This window comes from Carlito syrichta, unplaced genomic scaffold, assembly GCF_000164805.1.
Source record: "Carlito syrichta isolate Samal-C Ts95f unplaced genomic scaffold, Tarsius_syrichta-2.0.1 Scaffold316214, whole genome shotgun sequence".
In the NCBI taxonomy this organism is placed as follows: domain Eukaryota; kingdom Metazoa; phylum Chordata; class Mammalia; order Primates; family Tarsiidae; genus Carlito; species Carlito syrichta.
This window is the reverse complement of record NW_007260310.1, coordinates 838,104-853,683: the sequence shown is the minus strand read 5'-3', so window position 1 is coordinate 853,683 and position 15,580 is coordinate 838,104. Positions and strand designations below refer to the sequence as shown.

Here is a 15,580-nt window from a genome sequence, read left to right as displayed (position 1 = left end):
GCCGGAGCCCAGTAGGTTGAGGCTGCGGTGGCCGGGAGCGGCCACTGCACTCCAGTCTGGACGACCGAGTGAGACTCCAACTCAAAAAACCAAACAAACAAATAAACAAAACTGTCATTTTGATTGTCTTCTCTAATTCTATGCAACAACAACAAACCATTTCTTGATTGGATTGTGCCATGCAACGAAAAGTGGATTGTATACGACAACAGGTGTTGACCAGCTCAGTGGTTGGACAGAGAAGAAGCTCCAAGGCACTTCCCAAAACCAAACTTGTACCAAAAAAGGTCATGATCACTTTTGGTGGTCTGCTTCCGGTCTGATCCACGACAGCTTTCTGAATCCTGGTGAAAGCATTACATCTGAGACGTATGCTTAATAAACTGATGAGCTGCACCCAAAACTGCAACACCTGCAGCAGGCATTGGCCAACAGAAAGGGCCCAACTCATCTCCACGACAATACCCAACTACACGTTGCACAACCAAGGCTTCAGCGTTGAACAAATTGGACTACGAAGTTTTGCCTCATCTGTCATATTCACCTGACATCTCACCAACTAACTACTACTTCTTCCAGCACCTCGACAACTTTTTGCAGGGAAAATGCTTCCACAACCAGCAGGATGCAGAAAATGCTTTCCAAGAGTTTGCTGAATCCTGAAGCATGGATTTTTACACTGTAGGAATAAACAAACTTATTTCTCATTGGCGAAAATGTGTCGACTGTAATAGTTCCTATTTTGCTTGATAAAGATGTGTTTGAGCCTAGTTATAATAATTTAAAATTCACGGTCCAAAACTGCAATTACTTTTGCACTAAACTACCATTATGATGATTTTCTTTTTTTTTTCCTTTTTCTTTTAGTTGAGAGGAAACTGTTTTTGGAAAGGTCAAGTACAATATGCTAGAGGTTTTGTCCTGTGACAAAACTAATACATTCTTCCATCTCGTTCTCAGGAGAAGATGGTGACTCTAACATGATGTAAAGGTGCAGAGATAAACAGGTCTTGAAGAATGTTCTTACCCATCTATGATCATGGCATCTAGTGTGGTTTCTCCAAGTTCATCAGGACTTCCTCCAAAGCCCACAGAGCCATCACATTGTTCCTTCTCACACACAGCACAGCCACTCTCCACTGCATCCAGAGCAGAGCCTCCAGATGCTAATGTCTTCCATGCTGTTAATCAAAACCAATAATACTTACTTATATTTACATATATTTTTCAACACCAAACATGACAAGCTCCTATTTTAAAAGTCATCACCTTTACTCTAAGTTAAATTGAATTTTTCACAAATTAGTTTATCAAGTGCTACAAAGGAGTCAGAGATAAAATTACGTAGTTATCATAAATAATTCAAAGACACTGGCTATAGATAAAATGAGGGTTTTTTTCACTTATTCAGATCCATTAGTATATAGGTATTAATAAATCATTACAATGTAGGCTTCATATGAATTAGTTCATTTTATCTTCTTAACAGATTTTGAGCAAAGTACTGTACCATTATGCAGCAGAACCAGATTCAAAACCAGTCAGTTTGGCTCCAGTGGCCATGCTTTTAAGAACTATGCTATGCTCCATGGAACTCATACACTGAGGGGAAATGAGGGTCTTCAATGGACAATTTCTTCACTGATAACAGAATTCCTTGAAGAGTAGGTGCTATTGTTGGTGAGCATATTTTAAGCATCACTACTGCACCTACAGGCTTGAAAGTGTATTTAGGGAAGTTCCCCCTTTCAACGTACACCACTTGCACAGAATCAGGCCCTGCCCAGACTGCTGTACATTCTTTCCATCTCATTATGACTGGGGACATCTTTCTCACAGCCCGTTGCCTCATTTTCTCTGACTCGATGCATTGCCTTTAACATACAAATTTAGTTCCACCAAATTTTGGGATCAAATCTGCTCCAAAACGTTAGTACATAAGCAGCCTCAGATGCGGCAGGAGGGGTCTGAAGAGGACTCTCGTAGGCCTAAGACTTGAAGCAAATGAAACAAGCACAGTACCGTGCAAAAATGCCAAGCCAATAGTAATGTACAAGATATGCAGAAGAAATGAACCTAACTCAGATTGGCCACAAGACCAGCAAGTCAGGGAGAGCTTCCTGGAAGAGGTGAGACCTTAGCTTAGCAGTTCTCAACTCCTGATTGCCAATCAAAATCGCCTGGGGAGCTTTGTGGGAAAAAAAGCAGATTTCCTGGTTCCAGCAGTTAAACCGCACTCTCGGGAGGTGGGTGATTTTTGAGAAGCTCCGCAGAGAATTTTAATGCACAGCCAAGGCTGGAACCTCGCATTCTCGGTGCACAGTATGTCAGCACGTAGCAGGAAAAGGGAAAGGAGTACACCAAGACTGGGTAATGAACAGTTCTCTGCAAAACTGGGTAACACAGATGTGAGGGGTTAGAAATGAGAGGTGGCCACGTAGACAACCCGCGAAAAGACTGGCCCAAAGCAGAGGGGCCCCGGAAAAGTAAATGCAGAAAGGCCACAACTATGAGGTCGGGAGCAGGGCGGAGACTATCCTGGCGCGGGGGCGGCATAAACCACGAGGCCCTAAAGTCCACGGGCAAGAGGCGCGGCGACGCAGACGGCCTGGACCCCGGGCGCGGCTGGCCCGCCCTCCCGGCTCCCGTAGCTTCGGAGGCGCAGGAGACAGGTCCTCCCAGCAAGCGAACTCGCGCGACGCAGCTCCCCGCCCCGGCGGCCGCCCCGCACCTGCTTCGGTGGCATTCCCAAAAGGCCAAGTGTTGAGGACCAGGGGCACGGGGCGAGACCCGCACGCTAGGGCCGCGCCGCACAGGAGCAGCACGAGCGGCAGCGGCAAGGCCGAGTCCGGCGCCATCGCTGCGCGCCGAGCCGACCAGCGCGAGAAAGGTCCCGGCCCCGCGACCGGCGCGGGCGGAACGTGGGAACCGCGGCGCCCCGCCCACCCGACGGCCACGCCCGCTCCCTGCGGGGCGCGGTCGGCGCTTTCTCAACTCTCGCGAGAAGTCGCGTCCTCCGGACCCGCGGGCGAGTTCAGCCGCGCAGGGACGGTGGCGGGCTCTCCGCGTGATGTGAGCTGTGCAGCCTGGTAGAGTTTAGCGGTCAGCCAGATTGTTGCTTTCCCCTTTGATCGTAGATCAAGCTGCATGTGGCAAAATGTGTCTGAAGTTGTGCGTGTCTGGATTGCACGACCCTCGGAGCGTTGGGTCATTGTGCACTACCGCTTTGGTTTTTCCTTATTTCTTTTTGTCCTTTTCATTTAAAGTTGAAATGGAAAAGTTTGCCCACACCTGAGAATTGACTCTGGGATTCCTGGCCTCGGAGATCTCGAATAGTTACTGAGAGTGGGGGGAGTGTGCTTGCTTACCACCAGATTCCTGTTATGTCCCCCACTTCTTTGTTTTCTCCCACCACAGCCCTGTGAAGGACGCCCCCAATACTCCCCTGGGCTGCAGAAAAATAAGTCTGGGGAAGGAGACACCCTCTCCATGGCCCACTGAAGCGGTCTTCTGCACCGTCAGGGTAAGAAGGCTACCTTCATCCCCCCCCCTTCCCCTTTTTCTAGTGTGTATTACCTTAGTGCCTGGCACTATTAAGTGCTAAATAAATGTTGGAATAAAAGGAAGAATGGAGACCTTACATGCATGGTAGAGACTGCTTGCTTTGGGAGTTGGTTGCTGGGCAGATGGGCCAGCATAAGCCAAGAATCCCGCTGGGTTTCTGGAATGCCTGCCCCTGTTAACAAGGGAAGACACGCAATCAAATAATTTTAAAGAGCATCTATAAAATCGGTGCAGACTTTGAAATATGAACGAGGCAGCAGTCGTGAGACCTACAAAACCTTCAAGGCTCTTACTGCTAGGAAATGAAACACATAATTTAAACAGGGTAAGATAGCCTAGGAAAATGATTCTAAGGCAGGGAAGTCCCATTAAAAAGTTAGGTGTAATTAAGCAGAATTTGTTAGGAGTTTCCTTCTATGGGATTTTGGAGGAGGAATAAGTCATTTGTGTTGGGGCAATCAGCATAAGCTAATGCCAGGTGAAACATGAAAGATGAAACAGTAAGAAAACATACATTGTCCTTCAATTTTCCTTAGCACCTGAGCTGAGTACGCAGCCTAAGGAACTAGGGCATATTTTTAGTAAAAATTAAAAAATGCAATACATGGAAAATGGCCTCAGTGCCCACTGCTCTCCAGCCCCTTCCTAGATTTTAGGGTATTTGTGTTTCTGCTGGATGGAAGAGACTGAACTATTACCTCCTACTTGGTCTACTCCTTTCTCCAAAATTTGCCTTACTTGAAATCAAAATTCCTGTCAGAGAAACAGCTAAATTATATCATAGTGGGAAAGGCTGAGAGGTCTTGATAGATCAACTTTCCCATAGATACTTGTATTTAAAATAATGTGTATGTAACCTCAAAAGAACCTACCCTATTTGGTGTCTATTAAAATATCACTGGGTGCACCATGGAGTCTGTGTAAACTTAGTGTGATTTCTGTAGCTATGTTAATTAAAAAGTTAAATTAGTCTAGATATTTGGAGTTCTTCTGAATTGACTTTAAAAAAAATTTTTTTTTTGACTAGCATTTGAAGAATAGTTTGCCTTTTAGTCCTGGAAATAAATTTATATTAATTGCACTTAGATTTTTATTCAGGCATAAATACAAATCGACCCTTCTGCTTTATTTTGAAGTAAATCTAAATGAAAGGGGACCTCTATTAAAAGGTGGTAGACCTTCAAAAAATGGTCCACAGTTTTCCCAGAATTCTCTCCAATTTTTCATTCTTATAAATCATCAATTGTACACAACAGCAGAGATATTTGGTGTTCTTTATAAATCAAAAGAACTAGTTATAAAATCATATGTATATAAATTTAGAGTGTGTTACACAATTTTCTTTGGTAAAATTTTTATGTTCCCAAATCAAACTTACTTATGATTAGCTGTACTTGGGGAGCATTATCAAGTCCTGGATTTTAAAACTTAGAGTGACAACATATCAGCCATGGTTAACGCATTTAACCTTCCTGAGCCACACTCTCCCCATCTCTAAAATGGAGGTAATACAAGTATTTTTTCTTATTTTACAAAGCTTTGCGAATGAGGCAGGAAAGAAAATGGTAGAAAATTAAGCAAATTGGTATCCATCAATTGATATCAGGGAGGGAGCAGTCCAAAATATACAGAGCAGCAAAAATAAATCAATTTGAGATGCAGACATTTCCACAGGATTAATGAAGAGTTGGCCGAATATTTTATTTTAAACACTTAGAAATTAATTGACTATATTAAATGAGAGTTTAAAATAATGTTTTCAGTCCTTCTTGACCTGTGTAAACTTTGGTTTAAATGTTTTTAAAGATGGGCACATGGCAGAGTTGTGAGATTCCTGGATGTCTTAAACAGCGTCCTCAGGTCTTACCAAGGAGAAAGCCTCAAATGGAACCTTAAATGATTTTACAAATAGAGCCTTTGCGTGTGTGTGTGTGTGTGTGTGTGTGTGTGTGTGTGTGTGTATGTGTTGGGAGAGGGTGTTTCTTGCTACTGCAGGCTCCCCTCCATTTTCTCTAAACTTCATGGCTTTCAATTTATCAGTCTCAGAAGGATGAAGAGTTGAGTCCCTCCTGATAGCATTTGAAGCTGTGGTTCCACAGAGGATTTAATGCTGTAGTTGCAGGGAGTCTAGGTATTTCAATTCTGAGGCTTAAAAAACTAAGCCATCCCCTCCGGCTTTTGCACTGATGCTGTGAAATCCATTTGAGAAACATGCCCATGTTTTGCTACTTGTTCAAAGCTGTAAGCGTGACTTGGCATTGAAATAATAATTTCTTTTTCAAAACTCCCCACTGAACTATTACCTGGGTTATCTACATACAGGCTATTTACTTGATTGGCATTTGCTCTTGTCAGTTTCTCAAACCGTAAGTAATGATTTTTGCTGATGTTAGAGCATTGTGATACCGTGTTTCTAATTTAAATCCATTTCTACATTAATCCGAGAACACTTGATGTTGCTACCTGATTGTACATTCTGGATGCAATTAGAGTCATTATTCAGAAATAAGTGTCATCTTATTATTCTCTAAATGAGAAAAGAGAGTATTCTTTCTTTCTGAAATAATTTTTCTAGGTCATGCCCCCAAAACCATTTGTCAAATCAATAGCAGATTCAAATCACAAACTTTTTTGACTTTTTAACCTTTAAAAGTCATCTTAGAGACTTATAAAGACCAAGATCAGCTAGTTTGCCTATTAAATGATTTCTTCCTAAAATAAGTTATGTGCAACATATTTTCAATGCATGACTGTAATATGGGGTCACTACTATAATAAAGGTATCATAACTAGGGCACAGTAGATTAATAAACATGGTGGAATTTGCCTGTTATGACAATTGTGTGTAATGTTTTGATGTCTTCCAAATGTGATGCATTATAATATTAAAGACCTAAGGCAGCAAAACAGACTTCATGATGTGTTTTTACTACTTTTAAAACCACTTTGACATTGTCAACTAGTATCTCAGATGATTCTAATAAGGGAATTCAGTGGTAAAAACAAAATTATAAAGTAGCAGTGATTTACAGCAAGTACTTTATCCGTTTCAAGTAATATCTATTTGTTGATCATGATGGAGTGGAATTATCTAATGGGCATGAGTATTCTGTGTATGACTCGTACTGAAGCTCACTAAATCTTGACATTTTGGAATGTATCTGGTGAAAAATCTTGTTATTAAACACACTGTTGTATAAACTGCTTTTTAATTTAATATAGCTTTAGCCTCTTTGCACGTAATTAAAATGTATGCTCTTTAAAACCTTTTTATTATGAAATGTTAATACTGAAAAGGACATAAAACATAAACATATAGATTAAATAATTTTGTAGAAAATGAACACCCACATAATCACTGCTCAAGTCAACAAAGAGAATATTATCAGCACCCCCAGAAAAACCCCTAACTGTTCCTCTAACATCAGTGGTTTTTTTTTTTGGTTTTTTTTTTTACTTTTATGCTGCTTTGTTTATAATAGTACCACTGAATGAACTCAAAGTGATTCTTTTGTTCATCCCTCTATTCAAAACTGAACAAAATGTTCTGTGATACTTTGGACGGCAAAGAGAATTAAGCACTCACAATGCAAGGTCTTTTGCTGATCTGCACAGTGTTCCTTGCAAAAGGCAATCTAATAATCCTTTATTCTATTTAAGGTCTATATGAGCTTGTACATTTCTAGACATTTAAAATGATTTGCCAATGACTATTCAAACCCTTTTGATCCAAGCATTGTTATAACTCTTGCTTGATGAGTACTTGGGTGAACTGAAGTCGAGTGAGATGTTGGATGTTAATATGTTCTGGTGGTGTGTGGTTTTCTTTCTTACATGTCAGCCACGTTGTTCAAAAAGGTCCCTCCAAATTATAAACACATGACCCTGAGTTTTTGCTTTTCTGATTGACATGAGTAACTTTTGGAAACCTCTCTGAAGTTCTTTGAGGATCTATTGCTATTCTTCTTTATTTTTATTTTTTATTTTAGAGTTGTGAGTCCATGTGAGGATTTGCTACATAAACTATGTACAGGTGAGATTTGGGCTTCTAGCGAGACCTCTCTCCCCCCGGTGGTGTACACGGTACCCAATGAGTGGTTGTATGCCCGTTATCCCCCTACTTTTCCTCCCCCTGCTGGTAGTACCCAGTTTTGGTTGTTTCCACCTTTGTGTTCATGTACCCAATGTCTAGGGTCCGCTTCTAAGAGAACATGTGTGCTATTCAGTTTTTTGTTTCTGTGGTGGCTCACTTAGAAAAATGGTCTCCAGTTGTATCTATGCTGCTGCAAAGGACATGATTTTGTTCTTCTTTATGGCTATGTAATATTCCATAATGTATATCTACCACATTTTCTTTACCTGGTTCACTTTTGTTGGGCATCTGGGTTGGTTCCATGTTCTTGCTATTGTGAATAGTGCTGCAATGAACATACGTGCACAGGTGTCTTTTTGGTAGAGTGATTTATGTTTTTCTCGTATATTCCCAGAAGTGGGATTCCTGGATTATATGGAACCTCAAGTTTTAGTTATTTGAGAAAATGCCACACTGCTTTCCACAAAGCTTGTACCTGCTTACATTCCCATCAACAGTGTGAAGTGTTCCTTTTTCTCTGCAGCCTTGCCGGCACCTGTTATTTTTTGGCGTTTTTTTTGATTAACTAGTGAGAGGTGGTATCTCATTGTAGTTTCAACTGACATTCCTCTAACATAATTTTTTAAAGGCTTTATGTTTTAAGAGCAGTTTTTAGTTCGCAGCAAAATTGAGCAGAAAGACAAAGATTTTCCATATACCATGTGCCACTCCCCAGTCTGTCCCCCATTGTCCATGTCACCCACCAGACTGGTACATTCATGACAACTGATGGGCCTACATTGGCATATCATCATTCCACGTCCCAAGTCCACAGTTTATATTAAGGTCCATGCTTGGTGTTGTGCCTTTTGTGGGTTTATCCTCTGCTCTGCCTGTTTATTTCTCCCTCCCTGGCAACCACTGACCTTTCTACTGTCGCCATAGTTTTGCCTTTTCCAGAATGGCATATAGTCGGAATCATATAATGTGTAGACTTTTTAGATTCATTCTTTCACTTAGTAATATGTATTTAAATTTCGCTATGTCTTTTCATGCCTTGCTAGTTTATTTTTTAAGCACTCAGTAATATTCCATTGTCTGGATATACCACAGTTTGTCTATTCACCTACTGAAGGACATCTTGGATTTGACAGTTATGCAATTATGAGTAAATCTGCTGTAAATATCTGTGTGCAGGTACAATGTAATCTTAATGGATATATAAAATTCATTTATGACTACACAAACATTTAACCATTGATATCTGTTGCCTTTAAAATTTTGGATCTGAGTGATAAATAATTTTTCAGAATTAACCCTGGCAGATGTTACATTGAGTTCATAGGGTAGTCTATAGCAGTTAAAATAGGGTCATGCTAGATCATGGGTGAAGGTCAATATTAGGAACTCAGGATTCTTGCAGGGTTCAGGGGGGTGAGCAGAGTTAACTCTGTTACTGACACTAAGGGTTCAGAAAAGTCAAGGCAGATTTAGAGATTAAGAAAGTTTCCAAATTCAGGGCAAGTTCAGAGAATCAGGTGGTTTGAGAGAATAGTATTGTGTGAGCTCTGAACGTGAGGAAAGGGCTTTTCGATTCTTCTACCACCTTTTGATCTACTATTGGGTCAGAATTGGGTAGCTATGAAACCACCAGGTATTAATTGTATCCCAAAGTCTAATGGTGCTCAGTAGTTTAGGTGTCCTAATTACTGGTTATCCCTTATAATAAAGGCCTAGATCATAAATCTATTTATTTTTTGGAGACAGTTCTCACTATGTTGCCTAGGCTGAAGTGCAGTGGCTATTCACAGGCACAATCATAGTGCACTGCATCCTGAAACTCCTGGGCCCAAGGAATCCTACCGCCATAGCCTGCTAACTAGCTGGGATCACAGTCATACACCACCATACCCGACTCGTTAATCTTTAAACTTTTTTGAATTTCATAGGGTTAGAGTTATGATAACTGTAACTTTGAAATTTTGTATCAGCTTTAAGTACTTCATTTGCAAATGGCAGAAAATTTAATGGTGGATTAAAGCATAAGGATTTACCTTTTGTACTTAACAAGACGTAAAACGCTGCTGACATTGGTTCAGTAGCTCTAAAATGTCAGAAGTTATTTGTGACCTTATGGTCACAAGACCACTCCTGTTGCTCCAGACATACATCCACATTCAAGTCAGGGAAAGGGACAACGGTCTGATATCAGCCACACTTTTCTCTTTCATCAGGAAAGCAAGCATCCCCAGATCTCCCCAGATGAATATTACTTTATTCTCATTGGTCAGAATGATGTCACTGGGCCTTTTCAATTAATTCACTTTAATTTTGAAGGATGTGAACTTTAGTGTAGAATATAATAGGAACAGTACACACAGAAATAGGAGATCAGATACTTAGGTTACCTTGAAAATTTAAGACCTATGTAAATTTCTAGAAACTTTTAAAAGGATTTTGGACTTTATTATAGTATACATTTGGAGTTTGAACCAAACTTATTTAGATCTCAAGGATCAAAGAAGCTCGACACTGGTGCTCAATGGGAGATTGAAAGGAAAATGGCAATTCTCTCTCTGGGATAAAAAGATGGTTATTTTTGAGAATAAGAGATTAAAGAAAAATGGGAGGATTAATGCCTTGTAATCTTGATCTTCTCTAAGACTACTAAAAAATCACCTGCCAAGATTACAGCAGGTTTGGAATGGAATTGGTGACTAGAAACTGGTGAAAGATCTTTAAAAAAGATTTATTATAGAATGTCTCATAAAGATGGGCAATAATTAAACAAAAAAGATTGTAGCGCATGAATGAAGATCCATTTGAAATCAAATACCCTGATATTGGTGAATCCTTATTAATCACCATTTTTTGGGGGGGTCTTTCTCCAGTATCATCTGAAAGCACCTAAATTGTAACATAAAAAGTGAAAACTATCCCCTACTGTGGAGGGAGTCCAGTTGGTGATAGGAAATCTATTGGTATTGCTGATAATGGTAAAGTCCAGACTAAGAGATGGAAAATAAAGAGTTGTAATAAATAATAACAGCTCTTTTCACATACTGGAGCCTACCAAATTTTAGGCTTCAGAGGTAGATTCCATGCACAAATTAAGAAAGGGGGGTCTTACAATCTAGGGTGGCTTTAACCTTAAATACTACAACTGTTACTTCCTTTTTCCTTCCTTCTTTCCTTACCTCTATTTTCCTCCCTCTCTCCCTCCATTTTTGCCCCTTCCCTTCCCTCTCTTTTCCTTCCTCTTTTCAAAAGTGGTAATTGGTAGTGAATAAAACAGACAAAATTTCTACTCTGATGTAACTTATCTAAACTAGTAAACAAATATATAGTATGTTAAAGAATAGTAGAAGCCATGGAGGAAAATGAAGAAGCATAATGGAATTCCTGGGAGGGAAGCTCATGGGTGAAGTGATGAGAAGTGCTTTTGAAACTTGAAGAGCCTGTAGGAATTGGTGGCTTGGATATGTGATATACAAGATAGGCGTTAAGTACCAAATTTTACCTGGTTATATTAGACAACGTGACTAGAGATAACTTAGGAGAGAAGAGGGATACGGAATAAATGTTTGGCTTTTGGTTCAGAGTGACCTTGATGTTGACTTAATGTAGTACTTTAGCACATTCTTGAACTTTTTGAGGGTAAGAACTGCATTGCTCACTATAGCTTAGGAAGATACTCACAGATGAGATTACTGGTAATGAAGGACCAGCTTCATGAAAGAAGAAGCAGGACTTCCCTGCTTGATTATGGTATCTTCTCCAGAGGGAAGAACTGTGTCCTTGGTAAACCAAACATTCATGTTTAAGTCAGCTGGAGTGAAAGAAAAACAAACAAACTCTGAGGAATATTGGGGGAAGAAATACAAATCCTTGTATTTCCTTTCATGTCGAGGGTATTCATTGAACCCTTGATCTTCGAGTGGCTCCTTTACTTTGAGTGGCTTCTTTGATAAAATTGGGAAAACTAAACTGGATATGCCAGGCTATTTTTTGACCTTTTTTCCTCTTGGGCCTGAACTGCCCACAGGGACCAGTTTCTTTACTTTTGCTTTGTCATACCTGGCTATGTAAGTCTGTCCACTTCTAAGGTTTAATGTTAGCAAGTCCATTTGACTCTGGAAGTAAGGAATAACCTCTGACTTAGTCTTTCTTAATTATGGAAGTGATCTTCAGGCCTCTGTGTGCCAATACTTGATTTCATATTTCAGTTTACTCTGAACACCGGTGGGGAAGAAGAATACGATCTATTGAATCCTGTAGAAAACGCAACAGCAGTCATACTCACACCACCTTCTTATGTTTCATCACAGTTTACAGTACATATTCAGACATAGAATCTCATCTGTGGCTCCTGCTTTTCAGGTGGAGGAATTGAGGTTTATGGAAGTTAAATGACATGTTACTAAGAGTAGTTACTAAGAGTAGCAGTGAGCTATATCCAGGTCTCTTTACTACAAAATACAGTGATTTTTCCTTCTATCCACTACTACGTTGGATATATATTAAGGAGAAGTTTCTTTGTGTCACTGGCATTGTGCATACATTCATGAAAGTCTGAGCAGCAGCACAGGGAACCTCTGTCAAATTGTGAAAATAGAAAAATTGTCACTATATATTTTATTAAATCCTTGCACATTCATGCATCCATCTCCCTTTTGAAATATGTCAGATTTTTCATTCGTGTCTGAAATGTATTCAAATGTATTTTCCTTGAGAGTTGCCCTTCATGGAATTTTTAAAATTCAAAGTGCTAAATTCTGGTATTAATTTTGTTATGTTTATTGATCTGGTAATATTTGTGACACAACTAAGAAATGAATAATAATATCCCAACAATGCTGAAGAATTTCTATAGCAGCTGCTTTCCAACCAAGTACCTTTTAATTTCTCCATGTTGGCAGCATGTGATATCTATTAATTATCGCAAAATTTTAAAAGTCTCCTGCTTCACAATGGAAACTATGTGGTGCTTATTTTTATGTGCAGGAAAATCTGACATGGGAAGTACCCAGGAGAGTCATTATGGACAGATAGTAGTACAATATGAATGGCACTGGAATGTTGCCATGCGGCAGTAAACCCTTATCTCCAGCTAAGACCCATCAACACAAATAGAAGGAATGTGAATTAGCCGCTGAGGCTGTGCATTTACTATTAAGAGCAACTGTGCAATCTAGTTTTCAAGACCCGCACTACCCAAACACATTTTTCTACATTACATAATGTTATCATTTAAATATTGTCATTCAAATGTGAAGACCAGCTGTGCATATCAGGACACAGCTGTCGGGTTGAGGTGCAGATAAGCCATCTGGTGCTTGGTTCTGGGTGGTTAAATTCCAGCCGGGATTTAGCTTCATATCCAGCTGTGATAAAGTAAATTGAAGGCTGCATATTATTCCTCAGAAATCACTCCTTTGGGACATTTCTCAGAAATAAATTTTAACCAGAGGTGTCATTGATTGGTTTTACACTTTCAATTATAGCATTGGCCAAAATAAAACTAAACAAAAAACGGTTTCATTTTCTTTGTATGAAATAAAACTAAAGAGTTAAAGAGAATGAAGCTTTCCAGTCTTCTTCAAATTATATGTGAGCAGGGACAATCTGCAGCAAAATTGCCTGGCTTCACACATTTCTCTGAACGATGAAAAGAAAAATCAGGTGATCCATAAAAGCTGAATTAGAGAGCAAAGGTGGTAATTACCCTGATTTCCAGAATCATTGTGTCTGTAGGTTTGTGAAATATGGGAAAGCAACACTATTTTCACAATAGTCATTTCTGTGCTTAGGCACACGCCTTCTCAATTTTAAATGTTTTCGAGGGAAGGCTCTTAAAATGTTGCCTCGACCTTTTGTGTGTGATTAATCAGAGTCCTGAGAGTGAAAAAAAAACAAAAAACAAAACGATCTGAGAAAGTGAGTCTGCTCCAGAGTCTTCAGGTATTTCTGTGCATAGCTATCTAATTATGGAATTAATCTTCATCACTGTTAAACACCTTCAAAAGAACAGATTTTACAATAACTTATTGCAATATTTTAGTTAGTGGGTTCGTTATAGGTAATTTTATCCAAAGCAAATAACACTAGGATGTATTAATTAATGAGTGAGATGGAGTTGTGATATAGTTTATGTTACTAGCAAATGATTTAGCTGAGATCAAGGTAAAATGATTTCTTTTTTCTTTAAAACTAATTTATTTTATCTGGAGGTACAGTTTGGAAAACTGACCTTTTATCCCTAGATGGAACTTTCTTCTGGCAGCCACAATTGCTAATTTAAGCAAACAAAAAAATTGAATGTGGGTGTGCGTAGAAAAATTTTTCAGCAGAGACCCTTTATTTTCTTTTCAAAATGTGTTTAGAGACAATCTTGTAGGAATGTGTGAGTCAACAAAACACAGAGATAACCATGGTAATGCAAACTTCAAATGAGTACATTCAAGTTTGGAGGTTTATTTTTCTTTTGATTCTATATACAGAAATCCTTAAGACACACTTTTAATTCTAATAATATGAGTTTATGTTCAGGACTTGTTTTTGAATATTTGAGAGGTCTAAGATAAATCAGTGAAAGGAGTATATTGTTAGAAAAGCCAGGGGTGGGTTGGGGACGTTAAATTCTTTTTAATATGTATGTGAAGGAAAGAGAATTTAAACTGCAGAGTTTTTTGAATGGATGCCAGGATTATGTATTTAAAAAATTAGCATTTTTTCCAAAATATATATATATTTTAAAATTTAATACTTTGAATACAAAATAAAGAAATTCATCCTTTACATTTTTTAGGTGCATATACTCTACATTTCATTCCCAGGATCAACCGGAACTGACACTAGCAATTTAAGCTACTCTGTGGAGCAAAGAAGGACAATATCATAGAAAGGATGAGCCAAAAATAAGAAACAATGAGAGAAAACAAAGAAGTTTACAAAGACTCTGAGTTTTCAAAGACTCTAAACTACTAGTACACCTCTTATTTTCAGATTTCAATTGTTGACAATTGTTAAATTTTAGACTTTCATTTGGTTCTTTTCATTTAGAATACTTTCAAAATAATTTTAGTATGTACTATTTTATTACATGTTTTTGTACCTTGAAGTGTAGACTAGTGAAATACTGAAAAATGCTGCTACTTGGTGTTAGAGGTTTCATTATTTGACTGAGAAAAATTAACTTAACTGAAATCACCATGCCACTGAAAAGCACTTCAGCAATGGGAAATAGCCCCCTCTTTCTTACAAAAAGTTGCTAGACTGGGAGAAAAGTGCAAGGAAAACTAATTTTCAGTGACTTTGGCTTTTCACTTTGTGTAAATTTTCTTTCTTTTAGGAATGGGAGGTGAGTAAGAATCTCCTGAATTGGTGAATTTTAAAAATACATGAAATTAAGATGGATATCGATAATCCCTGTGTTATATTGTGACACTGGGGAATGGTGGAAAATACTCAAATCATTTGGGTGTATAGTGGGACCGGTTGTATAGGGGCAGTTTGTATAGTGAGACCTTCTACCACAGAAAGGGGATTTGTTGTTTTTTTTCCTGTGTCCTGACTGAGGCATGAGTTTTGGTTTTCAATTAGGAAATGTATTAGGAATCTAAATATGTCAATATGTAATGTTATGTTTACAATAACATCAGGATAATGAACAGCTACCATTTATTATGTACTTACTGCGAGCCCAGCACTGTTCTAAGTATTTCATGTGTTAATTTATGTGATCCCCTCAACATTGTCATTATCCACACTTTAGAGGTGAGGAAAAGAAACCTAAAGAGATTTAGTAACTTGTCCAAATTCTCCTAGCTAGTAAATGGTTCAGCCAGAATATAAACACCTAATATCTGATCCTTTTTTTCTAAATTATATTACCTCCAAACTATTATGTTATAATGTATTGCATAGTAATATCTGATTGTGATC

The 15,580-nt window shown here is 38.7% G+C and overlaps 1 protein-coding gene across 1 annotated transcript in view; it reads right to left on the bottom strand.

Moving 5' to 3' along the window:
- LOC103276511 (N(4)-(beta-N-acetylglucosaminyl)-L-asparaginase-like) overlaps positions 1–2,905 on the bottom strand; it is a 4,920-nt gene extending 2,015 nt beyond the window's left edge. Inside the window, exons 1-2 of the mRNA XM_008073929.1 lie at positions 2,732–2,905; positions 1,028–1,181 (exon numbers count right to left, since the gene is read on the bottom strand). Of these exons, the coding sequence (XP_008072120.1) occupies positions 1,028–1,181; positions 2,732–2,858 (281 nt within the window). The 5' untranslated portion in view covers positions 2,859–2,905. The remainder of the gene's footprint in view (positions 1–1,027; positions 1,182–2,731) is intronic.
- Positions 2,906–15,580: the final 12,675 nt, after the last annotated feature.